Raw genomic sequence first — 19538 nt, forward strand, 5'->3', positions numbered from 1 at the left:
CTAATAAGATTCAAGTCCACAGTGTAGCTTTTTCCTATGTTTGAAACATAAAGGATCGATGTGCCTCTTCCCTCTCTTCTTCTACCCACACATCATCAAAAGAGAAATTTAATTATCTTCTAGCTGGCTATCACTGTGTTGAATTTGGTCTGAAAGGCCAGTGAAAAAGGACACACAGATGCACAGCATGAGTGTGCATGTCTCGTTTCCATAGGAAACCAGGCTTAAAAATGGAAGATTTACAAGGAAAAAAAAGCTGCACTTTTGCTCACAGAAACACATTAATTTGAATCATTAGACTACTGAATATAAAAGATTAACTGTATCTACTGGCCCTTACCTCAAATCTCTTCTGATGCCATTGAATTTATATTCATGAACACCAGTAGCCGATTAAGTTCATGTTTATAAGGATGTGTGTCAGTTAACAAGGTAAGAGAGTAACTCCAGACCTACACACAAGAGTGGATGAGCACACGTACATTTAAGTATCACAGAGCATCCACAAGGAAATGTCACAACAGCTCCTTCCCAAAGGGATTCGCACCCAAGTTAAGGACAAAGGTGTATCATACTTGCCGTGGCAAGTTGCCCAGGGAAAGAATGGAGGCACAAGACATTCTTTTTTCTCCCCCTCTTTCACAAGCTCATAAAAGTGGCTTTCTGATGGACCACTTGAAAGTCACCTCCACCCATGTGAAACTTGGCTGAGGATCTCAGTATTCCTTTATTACTGCTTAACTCTATTAAAGCTCTCAGTGGAACTAATGCATGAATGTCCCAGCCAATTTTACTTTTTGTATTAAAAAAGAAAAACACACACTAGTCTATTGAAAATCATTATGAGGAATTTTAATCATAGCAAATGTGTCTGAACAGTTCTCATAAAATCAGCGCTTCTACATGTACAAAGGACAAGACTCCAGAGGATGGACTACAAAAATACCACGATTAAAATGGGATGGGAGGAAGGGGTCAGTTAGAAACTCAGCAGTGTTTGAGATGCCTTCTAGAACAGACAAAGCAAGCAAAGAATGTTTCTCCGGGCTTTCAGATTTATCAACAGCACTTTGATTTCACCTTTATAAAGTCAATATTTGGCAACGTTTTGACATGGCAGCACAGCAGCTTATGTATCTGTAGGGGCTGCTGAGCCCTCCACAAGATAAGAAGGGGGAAGTAGTCTAAAACCAAGTTAGATATGTTTCTTGCTTCTGAAACACATCAAGGACTTTGGTACACAGCCAAAGAACAGTGCCAGCCAGCTCGTTTAGCTAGAATATAATTAACAAGGGTGCAGAGGGAGCCTAGGGAGGACAAGGGACCATATAAAACCAAGTGTAAAACAAGGAGCAAAGACAGTGGTAGAGCTGTAGGAGAGCCATGTAATACCTGTGTGCCTGAGACTAGATTCCACCTTCCAGCCTCTGGTGCAACTATTAACTAGCCGGAAAGTCAGGAGCGGGAGGGAAGAGGCCATTGGCACTACCAGGCAGAGTGAGGCCTTTCTGTCTTTGATTCTTAAAATAAGGGCCAAACCTTCATTCAGGTCTTGTTTTAATTAACATATTAAGTGCATGAATAAGTACACATGTGCACGTCTTCAAGGTTGACACTGAGATAGAGAACTAGCTCTCACTTCAAAGCCGCACTGAGGGAGGACACTTCAGCTGACATAAAGACTATTTAGTAATTTTCCTTTGCCTTTTTGTTTTATCATCTGTCAAAGTTTATCTGCCTTCACAAAATAAAACGCAACAAAACACAAACCCCCAACCATTCAACTATCCCCACTCCTTCTTACCTCCCCTAGTAACACAGAAACCTCTGCTAAGAGGGATAGTGCAAAGACAAGCCCTGTGGGATGGGCTGCTTGAGATTACAGCTCATTTGCAATGCCTTCGGAGCAGTTAGGGATACTGTAGCTGAAGTAATCTGAACTGATACCAAATGCAAGTAGCTTGAAATACATATCAGAAAGCTGACAAGCAGATCCCCTAGACAATATATGCATGTGTGCAGTCAGTACTGCCCTCTCCGCTGCAGCCTTGTGCCACACCAGCCCACTAGTCTCAAAGCACAGGGACTGCAGCAGGGAGAATGCTTCGTTGCAAGGACTGCCACTGCTCCTTCTTTGCTTTCCAGCAACAACTGACTGCATCTGCTGATTCCTGGGAGTTAAAAATATTTTTCTTCTCAGAGGTCCTCTGCTTAGCAAGGTTTAGTCTCCACAACAGGAAGCCTACTGGGATTCATTTGGAGCATAGCTGAAATTCAGGGGCATTTCTGCTTTCTCTCGACAAAGTTTAAATAGATACAGAACAGATGGTCTAAACGTGGCCTGAATGAAGAACAGCTTTACTCTTCTTTTTGTTTTTCCTAGTGCCTGTTTTTGTTTTTCCAAAAACAATTATAAGCAAAATGAGGGTGGGCGAGGAGGGAGAAGGATGAGAAATACTTTTTAGAGCCTGCCACAAAAAAGCATCTGAGCAGCAGGCTAACTCACAGCAGAGCGACAGAAACAGCGCCCTGCCATGAGGCAACCTAATTCAGGGCTACCTTTCTCACCTGAAGCTGAATAGAAGGACAGCTTCTCCAGTTTGTAGGATACTGGGTGGCTGGGAGAGTTCTACATTTGTGATGACTTAGAAAGCTGAAGGAACCTTATAGAGAGGTTACCACATTTCTTTTAAACCTTAATAGTCATATCTACAGAAGACAAATCATAAGACCCCACGTTCTAACCAGAGATATTATGTCGGACGATTCCAGCAGGGAGAGCACTCACAGTGTGTCCTTACGGGACAGTTGTTTCAACAGAGCTTTATGGTAGGTCACGTACATGTTTCACACAGTTCAACACCTGTCCCAGGACACCTCCTCCCCTTGAACGACCAAGAAAGCACAGGGAGGGCCAGGCTGTGCCAGAACAATTTAACCAAATTCCCATCTTCCTTTTGCAAAAGTCAGGTTGCTGATCCAACTGAGGATTTAACAATCCCTTAAGGAGATGGATAATTCGCCCTCAAAATTGCTAAGTATCTCCTTATCAAAGGCTGCTTGCTTTAGATCTATAAAATGAGGACTGCCACTGCGTATAGTATGTATGACAGAAATGCTCAGAGGCCAAGTCTACTAACAACTTTAAAGGAGGCATAAGACCGGAGTGTGATCCCAGAGAACTGACAGTCACAACTAATTCTACATAGAGTTCTCCATGTGTTTGACATCCTGAAAGTCCAGGTTCTGCATATTTCAGCAGGCATTTTAAACTTAATAGGCTGCATATGACATTTCATTAAGATTTTGGTGCTAGTGCAGTTTTCAGCTGTTAGGAGGTTTATGAAGTATTACAAAACAGAAGCACATACATACATTTTGAAACCCAGCAGACCTAATCTAAACCATGAATATGGATTTTTTTCTTATCTCCCTTCTCCACCCAAGGAAGTGGAATCGCAGAATTATGTCACTGATACATTGAAAAAATAGAACAAAAAGAGTTGTTAATGAATTTTAAAATCTTATCTTAAAAAACAGATCGTGCAAATAATTTCTAGTCTCTTAGTTGTTGTCTGTTAGTTTGCTATTGCTTTTCTCCAAAAATATTAGGGCTACAGTAAAGAAACAATAATCCAAAATATTTGTTTAGAAAGGACCTATGATAGAGCAGACAAAGAGGTATTGCAAATAAGACACTGTATGGAGCCCTAGAGATGTTGCTGTTTCTGTGGAGATGTTACCATTTTAATCACCAAAAATGCAGTAGAAATTTGCAGTCACTCCTATACAAAAGGTAAGTTCCTCTTTGCAAATCTGCAGGGAAACAGGATGGACAAACAAAGAGCAAAAGAAAGAGGAGGTGGCATGCTCATAAGGAAGCAGTACAAAGTGCTTTTTAAGCTTCTTGTTATAAAGGACAAAACAAAGAACCCAAGCCCAAAGATGCCAAGCATCGACAATAACAAACACACACAGCATCGGGGGTATTAGAAAATATCCTCATTTATCCACTACTCCTGACAACTCTCAATCCCAGAGGTTTGCTGTAGTTGCTGTATGATTGTTCTGGCTGGATGGCTCCCGAAAGACATTCACTGTGCAATTCTTTGTTTATCACAAAACTAGGCTCCTTGCTGGTAACATTTTACAACTCTTATCACACTGTTCAATCCAGATACAACTGTCCAAATCTTGTCTTCTCTAAACTAGAGGAGATCAGAAAGAAAAAAAAAGAATGATTTAGGTATCCATTGCAGTTAGCCAGTTTAGCAAACACAATCATTAAGCACGGATTTAGTTGTATAAACCTGTAGGTTTAGCAAATCTCTCAGCATTTCAGCACAGCAGGAAAGAAGCTATAAGAATTCAGTTTATTTCTTCTGAGTTTTTTAAATTGTCATCACTCTGGATTCCTATGGTGGTTTTTGGTGCGAGTTTGAATGACAAGCTCTTTTTTTTCCCCCACCATGATTTAAGAACTCTCAGCTATGTACAATGAACAATTAAAAACAGGAGTTATAGAAATACAGGTTTCTACACTCAAGTGCTTGAAATCAGCTGCCTTGTGGTATTACATAGTTTCTCCTAGCCAATACGCTTTCAAATTTCAAAATAAAACCTTCCCCAAAGCAAAGCTTATTACTTCAAGTGTTCTTTAGGAGTTGTGCAGACAAGCCAAGTATCAAGAAACAAACACCTAAGTGTAAAGTCCACCTCTAGTCATGAAAGTACTTAATCATGTGTGACTGAATCCCTTCATTTTCCTTAGATTTAAAGCTTTAGTGCTTTCTCAGTTAGCATATTTACCTAAATCGTGCCCCAAATATTTCAATACACTTTTTTAGCAAATCTTTGAGAAACATCTGGGACTATTATTCCGAATAATTTAAGCAAGAAATTATTCATTTGCAGTTCAATCAGCAAATTGGCCATGCTTGGGAACTGAGCACCCTTTTATGCTTGCAGTCAGGCACAAGTCTACCACATGACACGCTGCTTTGAAGGTACTTCAAGATACACCACCATTCTTAAATACTTCAAAGTGAGATCATATACTTTACAATGTCAACCTGAATTCAAATCACCTTGCAGGGGAAGATTTTTTTTTTTCACATCTTAAGGCAGATCCAGATTTCTCTCAAGCAGATGCAACCCCCAACGGTTCGAACCTACTCAGTGCATGCAGGCGTCTATGGAGCAATGCTTCCAAAAAAGATCAGCACCATGACAGCATACACACATCATTTCACAATTCTCAAGATAGGCAAGAAAATAACCTGCAGCATTAAACCACTCAGGCTTCTCATTTCTGTTGTTTACTCCATCTTGAAAACCAAGCCAGAAAGCTATAAACCTCTAATCTAACCATACTGGTTTATTTTATGTAAGTTGGAAAAGGGGAAATATAAACCCCATTTTTTTCAATAGAAAGTTAAAAAAAAAGACTTGAGGAACTACAGGCCAGTCAGTCTCACCTCTGTGCCCAGCAAGACCATGGAGCAGATCCTCTTGGAAACTCTGCTGAGGCACATAGAAAATAAGGTGATTGATCAGAGCCAACATGGCTTCACCTAGGGCAAATTGTGCCTGAAGGATTTAGTGGTGGCCTTTCACAATGTGGCTACATCTCTGATGGACAAGGGAAGAGTAATTGACATCATCTACCTAGATTTGTGCAAGGCATGTGACACTGTCCCGCACAACACTCTCGTCTCTAAATGGAGAGACAGGAATTTGATGGATGGATCACTCAGTGGATAAGGAATTGGCTGGATGGCAGCACTCAGAGAATTGTGGTCAATGGCTCAATGTCCAAGTAGAGACAAGTGACAAGTGACGTACTGGAGGGATCAGTGTTGGGACCAGTGTTGTTTAACATCTTTGTCAGACATATAGACAGTAGGATTGAGTGCACTTTCAGAAAGTTTGCTGACAACAGCAAGCTGTGTGGTGTGGTCAGCACACTGGACGGAAGGGGTGCCATCCAGAGGGACCTTGACAGGCTTAAGAAGTGTGCCTGTGCTAACCTCATGAAGTTCAACAAGGCCAAGTGCAAGATCCTGCACCTGGGTTGGGGCAATCCCAAGCACAAATACAGGCTGGGCAGAGAATGGATTCAGAACAGTCCTGAAAAGAAGGACCTGGGGTGCTTGTGGATGAGAAGCTCAACACGAGCCAGCATTGTGCACTTGCAGCTCAGCAAGCCAACCATATCCTGGGCTGCATCAAAAGAAGTGTCACCAGCAGATCAAGGAAGACAATTCTCTCCCCTTTACTCCACCCTTCTGAGACCTCACTGGAGTACTGTATTCAGTTCTAGAGTCCTCAGCGCAGGAAGGACATTGATCTCTTAGAGGCAGTCCAGAGGAGGGCCACAAAGATGATCCAAGGGCTGGGGCATCTACTATAAAAGGTAGATACGTATGGTAGATATGAGGACATGCTGAGAGAGTTGAGCTTTTCTAGCCTGGAGAAGCTACCAAGCTATCTCTTATAGCAGCTTTCTGGTACTCGAAGGGGTCCTACAGGAAAGCTGAGGAGGGAGGTAAATTTTATCTGGGTGTGTAGTGATACAATGAGGGGTGACAGTTATAAGCTGAAAGAGGGTAAATTTCATTGGAACAGGTTTCCTGGTGAAGCCATGGAAGCCCCGTCCCTGGAGGTATTCAAGGTCAGGTTGGATGGGGTTTTGAGTAACCTGATCTAGTGGAAAGTGTCCCTGCCCATGGCAAAGGAGATGAACCAGATGATCTTTAAGATACCTTCCAATCCAAACCATTCTATGATTCCATGATTCAATGAGTGCAGTAGTGGTACCAAATAGCCACTTTTCTTTTCAGCTTCCCACATCTAATACGTTCAGCGAATCCTGTCTTTAGCTGTTTGGCATTCCAACATTGTCAACTTCATTATTTGTGCTAAGAGATGGCCACCTGCTTTTCAACATTCAGTGAACAGACCAACAGACGTGCAAATTAAACAAATTTTTATTTTAACCAATCTGACATATCTGCACACACAGAGAATTCAAAGACTGCTCTATTTTCTATCCCAACTTCTTCCTGCTGAATTCCTGTTCAGCTTGTGTCCGAGTCCTCAGCTTCAATGATTATTTGGCACCCTAAAAGATTCCCGCACACCCATCGAGTTTTTCAGTTAGGTGGAAAAACAAACTTTTGAAAAAGAAAGCCTCCCAGCTCAAAGATGTTGAAGGAAATGCAAGATCTGGAGTTTCACTGCCATTCTTGAGGTACAGTTTGACAGAAATGACATATGCAGGCCACTGCAAAACATGCTCAGTTTTGCATGTACAGATCTGAGTTCTCAGGCTACTGCCTAATGATCTGCTTATTTCCAGTGTCCTTCTCCTTCTGCATCCTTCCTTCAATCTTTCAAACCAGTTCAGGCCAAGTCTGTATGCTGCCTTCAGGCTTTCAGGCATGCTTTATGCACCTCTGTTTTGAAAGCTCTCCACTTGAACTTAGACTCCTGAAAAACTAAAAGCCCAGGAAATCTGTCTGTTCCTTTTTCTGGTGGACAACCCAGCCTGGAGGTACATAGCAAAGATGCGGCTCCTCACCTGAACACCAGGCAAGACATCACCTGTGGAGCAGCGAGGCATCTGACAGCAATAGGAGCTGGTTCGCAGGAGACAGCTCAGAAGGAATGGCAACTCATCCCCATGAAATCCAGGTAGCAATACTCAGGTTTCATGCTACCAAGCTATCTCTGCACCTGATCAATACAGAACCATAAAGTACATGACCTTCCTGTGATTTTCTAGTCTGACACCCTTCCACTAATCCTCTCTACTACATGCAAGTGTGTGCTGTACGCATACACACCCTTGAGCACGGAAACACATCCTTGTGCTCATATGTGTAGGGGCTCCATGCATGTCCACAGGTCCCCATTTCATCCCCTTGTTTAAGTGCCTCAGTGTGATACAGATGCGGAGAATGAAAACAGACTGGCTGATCTGAAGGGGACTGTGGGATGAATAAGACTTTCTTCTTCTAGCTGTGAATCTTAATGAGCTCTTCATAATTGCCTCTGATGTTCAGGAACATGCTTAGCACAAAAATTAAAGGAATTATTTGGAACTAAAAATGTATTGAAGAATAAGGAAATACTTGAAAATGCATTTTCCAAACATTTATTAAGCATTAAATTTCACTATACTTGGAAGGTAATTTTTTTCATTAGAGATGCTCAGGGCAACTTAAGAAATGTCTGAAAAATTGTTCAACTTCAGGATGAAGCAAGCAGCTTGGCTTGTTGACACAAGCATGCAAGAGGTAAAGTGACAAAGAGAAAGAACACAACAGCCTCAGCTGTCAGGGCTACAGACAGCATGTAGAACCAGAAAGGTCACTAACATGCTGTAAAGCCATTGCAACATTTCCAGACAATCTTGCTCTACTGAAGCTCTTACATGAAAAGCTTTGCCTTCAGGGCCAGCAGATCCTTCGAGAGCCTCCTAGACAATGCTGCGACTCATCTGCTGCCACGTACCTTCTTCTTCTCTCCATCCACTCTCAGAAAAAGTCTGGGAAAACCCAAATCTGAAGCCACACTTTCTGTGCAACTAGGATAAAGAAGCATTTCAAGTGCAACATTTACTTGAGATGCATTCACTCGACATGCAAATGTCTCCTGCAGTACTCATGCAAGTGTCTCAAGACACGTTCTCTGGGGGCAGTTTGGCTGTGGATGGTGGGCACGGCTCCTTTGTGTGACTGGGAGGAGACAACATCCTCCACTGCCTTGCATGCTGTGAAAAGCTTCAGGGAACACAGAGGCTTGCAGCAGTTCAGACAGCAGATTGATGGCAGGAGGTTTGACATCAGGACACCTACAGAAGAGCTCAAACCACATATGAATCATTAGGTTTTGGTTTAGCCCTGTTGTGAACCTTACAAAACCGGTGTAACAACAGCCAATTCTGATCCAGAAATGCATTTGCGGTATTAGAAAGGTTCGCTGTCCAGTGCTCCAGCAGAAAAATGTGATCAGGAAGGGGGACTCAATGGGAAGACGGAGCTGGTATGTCAGTCTGTATAATACATGCTTAAGTCAAGACCAGTAATCCCTCACTTTCATAAGCAAATGTTTACTTAAAACATTGAAGTCATCTGATTAAAACAGAAAAAATGTAATCTGTTGTGCAGCTCAGAAGTCAACAGCTATAATTCTGAATTCCAAGGTAAATAAAACATGAAAAACCTTTCACTGTTTACCACAACCCACACTTAACACTTTGCCTCAAAACACCAAGAGTCGAATTTCAACCACCCCCTCATAAAATACAGAGCAATTCTAACAAATTCCCTTCCATGCTCTTCCTTTGGTGGCAAAGTAACAGAGGTACCATAACTCACTTGATAGCATTCTTTTTCTCCTAATGTTTTATTCAGACTGAGCTTCATTAATAAAGATGAAACTTTGGACTCACGATTGCTCCATGTTTACAAAATATCCAGGCTCCTTTACATCTTGGTTAAGCATGAACAATCACGGAACATATAATTTCTTAAAAAATCCCGCATACCAAAGTTGCATATTTTGAATTTTTAAAATTCACTAAACAGAATTTCACAGAGTGAACCCTAAAGTCTGTTTGCCAGGAAAGCACAAGCCAAAAATGGAAGTTGGGACCCTCCAGGAAAAAAAAAACCAAACAAAGCTGGACTCCAACACACACACCCTTCCCATTAAACAAGGAAATAAATACACATTCATACCAAGTAATTTGCTCAAAAAATGCAGATGCTTGAGTAATAACACATAAGTTTTTAGTATAAATTTTTGTTGCTCAAACAGTACTGGGTCACAGTAAGTTTCTATTTTTTTTTTTCCTGGTGGAACTGGGCAGTGATTTCTTACTAGACACCAGGGAACCAAAACTAGCCAGAATCTGATGATTTTGACATAAGTCCAAAAGTGTTTCTCCACAGAGAAAAATTACAACGGCAAGGCCATTTAAAAAAAAAAATTAAAAAATATGTATATATCAGTATTACTTTTTAATGCCAGGTATTGGACAAAGAAATGGGACAGACTGCAGTGCATTTTTAAAGTAGTATGACTATCAACATATTTGAGAAACATTTTAACACTGTACATTACTACAAACTACTTAGTTCACTTCTACACAAGTCAGCAAAAGAGCTAGAAGATCCAACATGATATGGCAGCTACCAATTTAAAATGATAGTCACAATCTAAAGCCAGAACAAATCATCTCCAGAAGTTCTATTTATAAAAAGGAATGAACGTACACGCCATGAACGCACGTGCATGCACGTGCATGCAGGCAGACAAATATCATGAGGTTTTACTTATTGCTCTTACACAAGGCTGAGAGCAGGCAAATGTCTGGATCAGAAATTAGGTCAAACATGCATTTCAGCCGGCACGAAAAGTACAGGAAATTGATATTAACAAAACAATGTACTTCATTACGGAATACAGGATGGTAGTCTTCTAATATCTTACGTCATTAATATCGGATAAACACCAGGTCTGCCTGTTGCACAATGTATTATGCAATGTGGCATATTAACCTAATTTCTGATTTCTCTTTCATACTAGACCCTCCGTGTAGGGACGAAGAGAGCCAGTTTTCATGATAACCATTCTTTGCAATGCCAGAGAAACCTCAGCCTCAAAAGCTTCAGTCGAGCCAGTACAGCTGGATGGAGGTTAACGTTATCAGCACTGTATCTCCAGGACTTGCTCTTTGACTGCCTCGTGGTTTTGTGCAGTCATTGATAACCCAGATAAGTTGCTGCAAAACACATCAGTGCTGTTCTCAGCATAGTTCCAGCTATGCTCAATGCTCCTGGCACACCCATCAATCGCTACAGGGGATAAGGCAGTAGAGGGTCAAGTCCTGCATCTGGTCACTTCCTTAGGAGTCTTATAAAGGCAAGATTATTCCTTTTTCGTTAACTGGCTTTCCTTTACACAATAAGCAGCGTAGCACGGATGTGCTACCTATTGGCAACAAGAGACTAGCACGTTCAGAAGACACATTTTGGAATTCCTGCTGTTCCCTACTGCTACCAAATGAAACATGCTGCAGCAGCTTCCATGTATTACAATACTCTTAAGTCAGATTCAAGGCATACTGCACATGGGCCTTGCACTAAAAAGGCATTGAATGTGTTATCTGAGGATGCTGGGGTTTTTTTGCTGTGCTACGCAGAAATATGACAGTAGGTTAGAATCAGCACAATGGTTCCTCTCCGTACATGATGGAACACACATCATAACAATTAAGCACCATACATGCTATTCTTCAGTTAACAGGAGTCAAGAAAAATTGTTTGGGAAGAGGGAGGGGCTGAAACCCAGCACAAAGTTAGAGGTATGTTCCTGATGAAAGTCCTAGCTGAGAACATTTATTGTGAACCAGCAACTGGATTTTATGACATAACCAGAAAATCACTGATGTCTACAGGGCCAACTTGGCACAGCATAGTCAAATTTATGTTCTCCAGTGTTATAATATGGCATTCAGTGATCTCTAATTAATTATTAAAAAGACCTGTAGGTAAATAACAAGAGGTCACATTTCTGGGAGGTTACACTTCGTATTTGCAAAAAGCAGCAGTGCAAACCAATAGCTTTTTTCCATCTTATTAAAGGTCTGGCACATGCCCCTCAATCCGATCCCTAAATCTCACACAAATTTCAGCTTTCATACTTGCCAAATACCCAAATTCACACTGAGCTCTATTTTACTTATAAGCAGTACTGCTAAAGCTAGTGGGATTGCTCAGAGCAGTGAAGGTTCAGGAATTCAGCTCTTTGCAAGAAGTGAACCGCAAATGAATGGGGTTTCATGACACTCAGAGGTGGAAGGAGACACTTCCTGTGCTTTTTTCAATCCTGTCCTTACAAACACCAACATTATAAGACTGAACATGTGGAGAGGCTCTGTTATGCTCACCTAGACATTTTGATACCAGAACAGGCACAGTGGTTTAGGAGAGGTAGGCCACCTAGTAGAGGGTTAGGCTGGCCTGAGTTCTCCTCACAGCTATGTCACTGTGTCTTACTAGATGATTGCATATAAGGGTCCTTGGTCTCAGTTGGGATGGTAAGGCTTCCTTAGAGCCACTCCACTCTCACACCATCCATGGGTACACAGTTGCCTCTCCTAGGAAAGAGGGAGGCAAAATACGTCTAAAATCTTCAAGAACAACTAAGAAAACCCAACCTCTAGAAAAATAATAACAATAACCCATTTGTTCAGTAATGGCTATGAAGGCCAGGTTGTTGGGAAGTCCTTCTGTCAGACTGGAGGTTAAACAATATGTCCAATGTTTGCCATTCAAAGTCATCCTTTGTGTGAAACCAATTAGGCACAAGTGTTTTGGCTGCATTTTTAGGTACTCCTCCTAGCCCACTTTGCTTCCCTGCTTGGAAGCTCCTTCAAACAAAAGATGCTGGAAGTGCCACTTCCCTGTGGTTGAAAAAAAAACGGGGGAGCATAGAGAGGCAAAAGACACACACCATGGAATGGAATGATTGCTTGTAAAACATTTCCTTTTAAAAACTACTGTACAACTCCCTAACTTGGTTCAATTAATGTGCAGCTTAAAACACACAAAATGCATTACCAGCTAAATGATTTCTTGATTTTACAAGTCTCCCTCCCCCCATTACAAAATAATGCATGTGTGGACTGGTACTGAACACCTTGTAGAGTTGCACACCAATTCTCCCTTAATTCTACATGGAGTAGTCTTGATTTTAATCTACTGTGTTTACAGAAGAGCTCATACCATAAACTTTACAGTATAACCAGCTACATGGATGCCTTTAATCTCATAACACGATAAAAAAAAAAGAAAAATCACTGTTAAGTTGCAGTCCCTTTGATAAATGACTATGGTGATGCATGCAGTCCTCCTCAGTGCCATTGCTGCCAGAAACAGGTCGTGATTTTCTCTGCACGCTGCGCTGCACCACCAGGGGCCGCGGCCAGGCCAGTGCACTGCTGCCCCAGTGCGCAGTGTTCTGCAGTCATTGGGCAAAGCTGCGGTGAATTGTCTTGCTTGATACCACCACCACCACCGACCCGACCCAAACCCCAGGGGAGCACAATCCCCTCCTCGCCTCAGCCACAGGAGATCACTGTGAAGCGCTTGGAAATGCAGGACATGTTGTGGAGGACAATGCCCAGGAGGAAGACCAGGACACAGGCCACCAGGATGACAGTGCAAACACCCGACCAGGTGGAGCTTTTAACAACACCTCTTTGGTCTGGTTCCTCTGCTCCCCCATCAGTGGGAAGGCTGCCCTGCAGCGGCTGCTGCTCCGCTGGGATCGTCACCATCGCCAGGGACTTCTGCTGGCCACCAGGCAGAAGGCGGCAGCCAACGTCTCCTGGCAGTAGTGCCCTCTCCTTGGAGAGGGGCAAGGGCAGCATGTAGCACCCATTGCTGGGGAGTTTAATGAAGACAGGGGTATGCTCCGAGGTGTGGGGGATTGCAATGACAGCGATCACCTCAGGGTCATCAGGCAGCTGCGACACAGAGTACCCCGGCGGCAGCTTGGTGATCCCACGGCACCAGGGGCAGCGCAGGTCCTTCTGGCTGGTCCTCATCTGCTGCAGGCACACTGAGCAGCAGGTGTGCTTGCAGTCCAGCAGCTTGGGACGCCGGCGCGGGCTGTAGTAGTTGAAGCAAATCTGGCACTCCAGCAGAGAGTCCTGGGACAGAGTCTCCATGGCAGCTGGCGCAGGGAGGTACAGCAGCCTTGCGAGGAGGCTCACCCTGGTGCCCCGTAGCCAAGGTGCAGCGCTAGACTGCCTGCTGCTTCTCCTTACAGCAGTGCCCACCTTCCAGCTGCTTCTCCTCAGGACAGTGCTGTGCAGAGGCTATGAAGAGCACAGGAAAACCTCCAGCCTGAACTTTTCAATACCTGAGACAAACAGAAAAAAGTGAAGAACAGTTTACTTACAGGAACCAGTGGAAACAAGAGTTCAGCTAAGTGGGAATGAAAACTAGTTCTGACCTTGCAAACTGTAAGGAGAAAAGTTTGTGACCCTTAATAAGAAAGTATCTTCCCATCGGCTTCAGCAAACTGCCCAGCTGGAAATCTTCAGGTCAGCTATTGCTAGATCTCCCCTTTTTTTTTTTTTTCTCCACCCCAGATATAAAATCCCTACCAACCCACCAGTTCACCACTCGCATTTGTATTTATATCCCTAACAGGGGAGGCTGTTGTTCGCTAAGCAGGTCCTTCAGCATCTACCTCCTGTCATATTTTCAGGACTTTTCAGTCCTTCCTGCACCTTAACAAGTGTTCTCATTTAATCCTTTAAACCCCTGAGGATTTTTAACTATTTGGCTCAATTGCTAAGCCTGCATGAAGGGTGAAAGAAAGAAAAAGTATGTTTAAATGGACGCATTTCCACAGGCTGTTGAAATTCTGCCTCTGCATCAATAAGCAACCAAGTAACTATACTGCAACACCCATGTTTGCACACAACAAAAAGGAATGGCATGGTTTTTAGTCAAATTAACTGTTTGTCTGGTTGCACTAGTAGCTTATAGAACACGGTCCTGTGAAACATAAACCTTCTCACTGGTGACAACTTCACCCAAGACAAAAGGCTCTGTTTAGACCTAGGACTGCCAAAGGCCACAGAGAACAATCTGTTAATGCTCTGAATTAAATGAAAATTGTTACGATTCTTGTTCCAAACTATTCATTATAAAGAGATTCTTTGCATTTCCCCACTTAGTTCTTACAGCTATGCAAAAAAAGGCAGCTGTGTTTACTTTCACAGTGAGTTGTTTAGCTTGCTCTGATTCTAGTCTCTCCAATGCATGATAAATATGAAGGGGTGACATTTTCACAACTTTTTACATTGCCTTCCTTACTGTAATTGAAGAAGTGTCAGCCTGAACTTACATTCAGAGAATACAATAAAGAAAACATAAAATATTTGCATAGTGACCTTTGGTCTTCTCCTGTTGCAATGTTATTCCCAAAACAGAGTTAATACCTGAGAACCACAGCTGTTGGAGGACTCCTTACTTTCCATACAAATATTTCTTGCTCTTCCCTCCATAGCAACGAGGTTGCAAACATGATAATCAATGGGTGATGTCAGTAAACCAGAAATAATATAGTTCTAGAAGAGAAGACAGGCATGGATGTGGGGTCTGCAATGCAGGACAGCCCTCTGGACCACACTGTACCATACCCTGGTAGTTACCAGTGTTTAAGTAGGAAAAATAAAACACATGTCATTTCTTCAAATGCTAACAACCAATATCACCAATGTTGGCATAACTGCTCCTATTGCTGATTTTGTAACAGCAGCAGTTTTTGGCTCACAAGGCACTTCAGCAAACACACAGGGACAATCCTGACTAAGGAGGGAGCAGGGGCTGCAGTTATGAAGTCAGGACCTTGTGAAACACAGACAACAGCTGCAGGAGTAAATAGAATGTGTCAGCTGCCCAAATGGTAATTTTGGGATGCTTTGCCACGGCATAGAAGCCACCGCTGGGCAGGGCACCGCCAGCACAAAGCACAGGATCCATCATGCAGTGCCAGCTCTGCACCAGCACCGCATGGCACATGGCATTAACAGATACCCCATGTGCACAGGGAGCCCAAAACTGCCACAGAGGGTGCTACCCATTCAACATCCACATGCAGGCCTCACCAAGGGAAAATGGAATAAAATCAGTGGAGGTTTTATCGTCTTTATCCTCTCCTTCCTGTTACTACCTCTGCATCCCTATGGAAGGTGGCATAGGTGGCACAAAGAAAGACAGTCAGGAAGGATCATTAAAAGACTATGGTGCAGCTAAGAGTGAAAAATAGGAGAGAGCTACCCCACAATGCTACGCAATTCTGAGCTGAAAAACATGAGGAGATGAAGGCCACATTAGGAATTAGTTATAGGAACTCAGGAAGGAATCGCTGAATCCATAAGATCCAGTTTTCAGCTGTAAGCAACCCAGCAGTTTTATATTTTGTACAGAAGCATCCATACAAAATCTCCAGTCACAGTGCCCAAGCCAAACCTGAGCTCAGATATTACAAGATGCAACTGTGATCTGCTTTATCTGTGAATGAATATAAAAACCCCGAAGCATAATAATTATTATGCAGTATTATTGTAAGAAAAAGCCCCAATGCCTCCAAATTCAGAAGGAAAGGCTTAAGTTTAACAATAAAGAGGAAGTACCCCTTCTGCAGATGTAAATCAGCATCTCTGCATAGAAGCTGGGATGTCAGTGAATTGACTGGTGAAGTCCTCTGATCTCATGTTGCTGTCACCTTTAACCACTCTCTGCACTTACAGTGATAAAGGTAAACCATTTTCTATTGATGTGACTGTGATTGAGATCAGGATAATTTTTCTGACCTCATGTCCTTGTCCAGGAATCATAAACTCAATGTGCTATCAAGCCCCTCATTCCCTGTCCCAGTGATATCCTTGTAGCAGAAGTCGCCTCCAGGCAAACAGTGCCCTACGGAAAAAGAAGGAAAAAACATCCCAACACGATCTCAGCTGGTCTGAACACAAAGTAATGCTGTGAAGCGTTTTAAAATGTTAGTTTCAAAATGTTAGTGCAATCTATAGGAAGAAAAAGGAAAAGAATAGAGCCAAATTAAAAGTTTAAAGATAAAGCTTGCCACCTAGGTGGCATACATTGTTCCAATATGTGCAAATATATTTGCAGAAGCTGTAAATATAGCAACAACCTCATTTTGACCCCGTGCTGAGTCAATCAAGGAAACAGCCACTTGCAAATAATTTTTCTTTTTTTTTTTTTTAAAGAACAACTAAAATCATTCATCCAGGTAACAAGGTTGCGTTGTGCATCTATCTATACAGAATTATGCATATTTCTTACTTTCCCAAAATGTCTCAAACAATGATCAGAGGTGTATTTTGACAAATTAGTAGCAACAAGGTTAGCATGAATACTTCAGAATGTGTCTAAAGACAAGGTAAAGAGTAGCCACAGCCATGTAACTCCTTGGCCCTTCCTAACACCATCTTGTTCAAAGCTGGTTATGTAGCTCCATGGCTGCAACATAACTTTATTCCCAAGCATACTGCAAGCCTCACAATCCTCCCACACTCTTCCACAGCTGTTTGGGAATAAAAGTCAAGCCATCATCCACAGTAAGAATTAAACTGCATAATATCTATTTGATTCTTCTTGCAGTACATAATTTGGAAGGAAAGAGCCACAGAAGCTCTGTCATCACTCTTATACCACATGACTTTAATTACTATGCCAAGATTTAATACTGCAGCAGACCTCCTCTTGGACAGATGACTGAACTCGCTAGTTTGTGTTTAATACCCCAATACCATTTGGAGGTACTGAGCTACCACAGGTGAACACCTTGCTTGAAGCTTACTCTGACTGGGCTCTTCTCAGTGCTTTTAGCACAAAAGGATGAGCCCAGGCTGCACATGACCGGGCACGACCGGTGTCAGCATGAGCCAAAAAAAATTCCGTCATTATTTACTCTCGTCATCCAGTGAGAGCCAAGGAGGGTGAGGGGACTGTTGACAGGAAAGCGGGGAAGGGCGGGTATCAGAAAAGGTTGTTAGGAATATCTTTAGGCCTCCACAAGGGAGACAGCATATGTTTTTGTGCATATGGGCACAGATGTGGAAGGGAGGGCTGGGGAATATGACAGTGAAACCATACACATAGACAGAGGCAACTGCAATTGCAAGTAATGACTCTGCCTGGCACAAACTTGAGAGGAACTGGAAGCCCTTCAGGGCTGAGATCTAATCAGTAACACAAATAAAAACTAACTAGGTATGAAAATGCATAAGCTCCAAAACTCTAGTGTCAGAAAAGTGCAGCATGAGCAAAGGAAGCGGCAAGCCTTGCAAAGAAGAATCAGGAGACCTCTTTGTCTTCTTTCATACCCTCTTCCACTTGCTGTGGGTCTGTGCAACATTCACAGGGCTGCTGCTGTCTGGCGAGAGACTCACAAGTGGTTACAGAGACCCAGGGAGGAACCTGAAAAGCTGATGACCCCTGCAGTAGAAGATCAAGGTACAGCTGAGTGATTGAGAGCACAGCACAAAGGTCCTTCTTGTAGATTTGGGCTGTCCTCTGCATGAGCCAAGAGTTTTTAAGATTTGAGAAAGAATCACATGACTCAAGAGCAATAAAAGTCTGAAGAATAAAACATGTATTTCAAACTATTTGTCATTCATGTTACCTGTTCTGCTGGTACCTTGTCAGAGGCTGGAGCAGAGCCTTGAGCTTTCTTTTTCTGGGTGAGCCGGAGGCCAGGAGTGCCAAAGCATTAGCTTTCTACTCCCCAAGAAGGAGAAGGGGACGGAGGCATCTGTCGCTCTCTTGCAATTCATTGCTTCCCTGCAACACGCAGGAAGATGCTGCAGGAAGTGAGCAGATGAAGGTTGCTGCAGCTGGTATAGCACAGCTATAAACAGCAAGAGGAAGAAGAAAGTCCAGGTTTGCTGCAGGGAAAGCTCTGCACAAACCTGAACTGTAAAGTGTTCCCAACTGGCCAGGTCAGAAAGAAGTTATTTTTGGAACCCAGTGCAAAGAAAGCCATTGAACATCCATCACAGGAGTTGGATAATAAGTCAGAACAGAATAACAGCAAATCCTTGGCTACTGACATAATATTTTTTCCATGTAAGTACTGCCCCAGTGACAATAAGCAATAAAAACCACAGCCTTGAAGGTGTGCTGTCTTCACTGGAGAACACATCTTCACACCTGCTTCCTAACTTATTAGGGTCCAAAGTTATATTAACTTCAAAGCCCAAAAATATACTTTAATGATGCTTGTAGAATCTAATAAAATTCACAGAAGATTAAACATGATATCACATTTTTAAAGACTGGCTTCGGGGCATGCTGATGTAGTTAGCTGATCACTGAAAGAAAGCCTCAAAAACTTTGCACAGACTTATGCACGTATTTAGGCATGCTCTACTTGCTGTACGGCAAGGCTAATAACAGACATTCAGCAAGGCAGTGCATTGACAACACTTCACCTTTCTCAAGGAAGGTTCATTACGTAAACTCCCCAAACACATTAAGAATTCTTTGACAGTATTACTGAGTATGATTTATGATGAAGAAAGATTCATTCATTTCAGGTGCCCTTAGGCTGGAAAGGAGGTGGGGGCGAAGGGTGAGTACTGTTCTCAACAGGAGAACTAACTGCAAGGTCTGCCCACAGATATGGAAGAAAATGGGTGCTAGAGTCACTTAAAACTACTAGTGAAGAGGAAGGAACATATTTAATTTTTGGAAGCATTTCTGCTGCAAAATTCAGCATCTGTGTAAGTTTTCAACAAATTCATGCTTGGACAAAACATAATGGGGCTGTTGCAAATGCCCAGGAGGTACTACCTGATTTCCCCTGAATATCCTTCACTAAATGAGCCTACTTATTTTTAGGCTATTTTGTAATACTAATTACCATAGAAACTGAGAACAGCACAACGATTAATTAATTTATTCATCACAACACCCTTGTTA

At 42.5% G+C, this 19538-nt stretch overlaps 1 protein-coding gene across 9 annotated transcripts in view; it reads right to left on the minus strand.

Annotated features, from left to right (window-relative positions):
• Positions 1 to 19538, minus strand: part of RNF152 (ring finger protein 152) — a 74871-nt gene that overhangs the window by 16572 nt on the left and 38761 nt on the right. For 4 of the 9 annotated variants that reach the window (XM_054058969.1, XM_054058970.1, XM_054058973.1 and 1 more), the window contains one exon: positions 820 to 13938. In XM_054058969.1, coding sequence (XP_053914944.1) covers positions 13133 to 13744 — 612 coding nt within the window. In that variant the 5' untranslated portion in view covers positions 13745 to 13938 and the 3' untranslated portion in view covers positions 820 to 13132. Of the gene's footprint in view, positions 1 to 819; positions 13939 to 14031; positions 14990 to 15028; positions 16184 to 18240; positions 19030 to 19538 lie in introns of those variants that run through there. The other 5 variants (XM_054058972.1, XM_054058974.1, XM_054058976.1 and 2 more) reach the window with 5 other exon arrangements.

The sequence above is a fragment of the Cuculus canorus genome, chromosome 2, assembly GCF_017976375.1.
Source record: "Cuculus canorus isolate bCucCan1 chromosome 2, bCucCan1.pri, whole genome shotgun sequence".
NCBI lineage: Eukaryota > Metazoa > Chordata > Aves > Cuculiformes > Cuculidae > Cuculus > Cuculus canorus.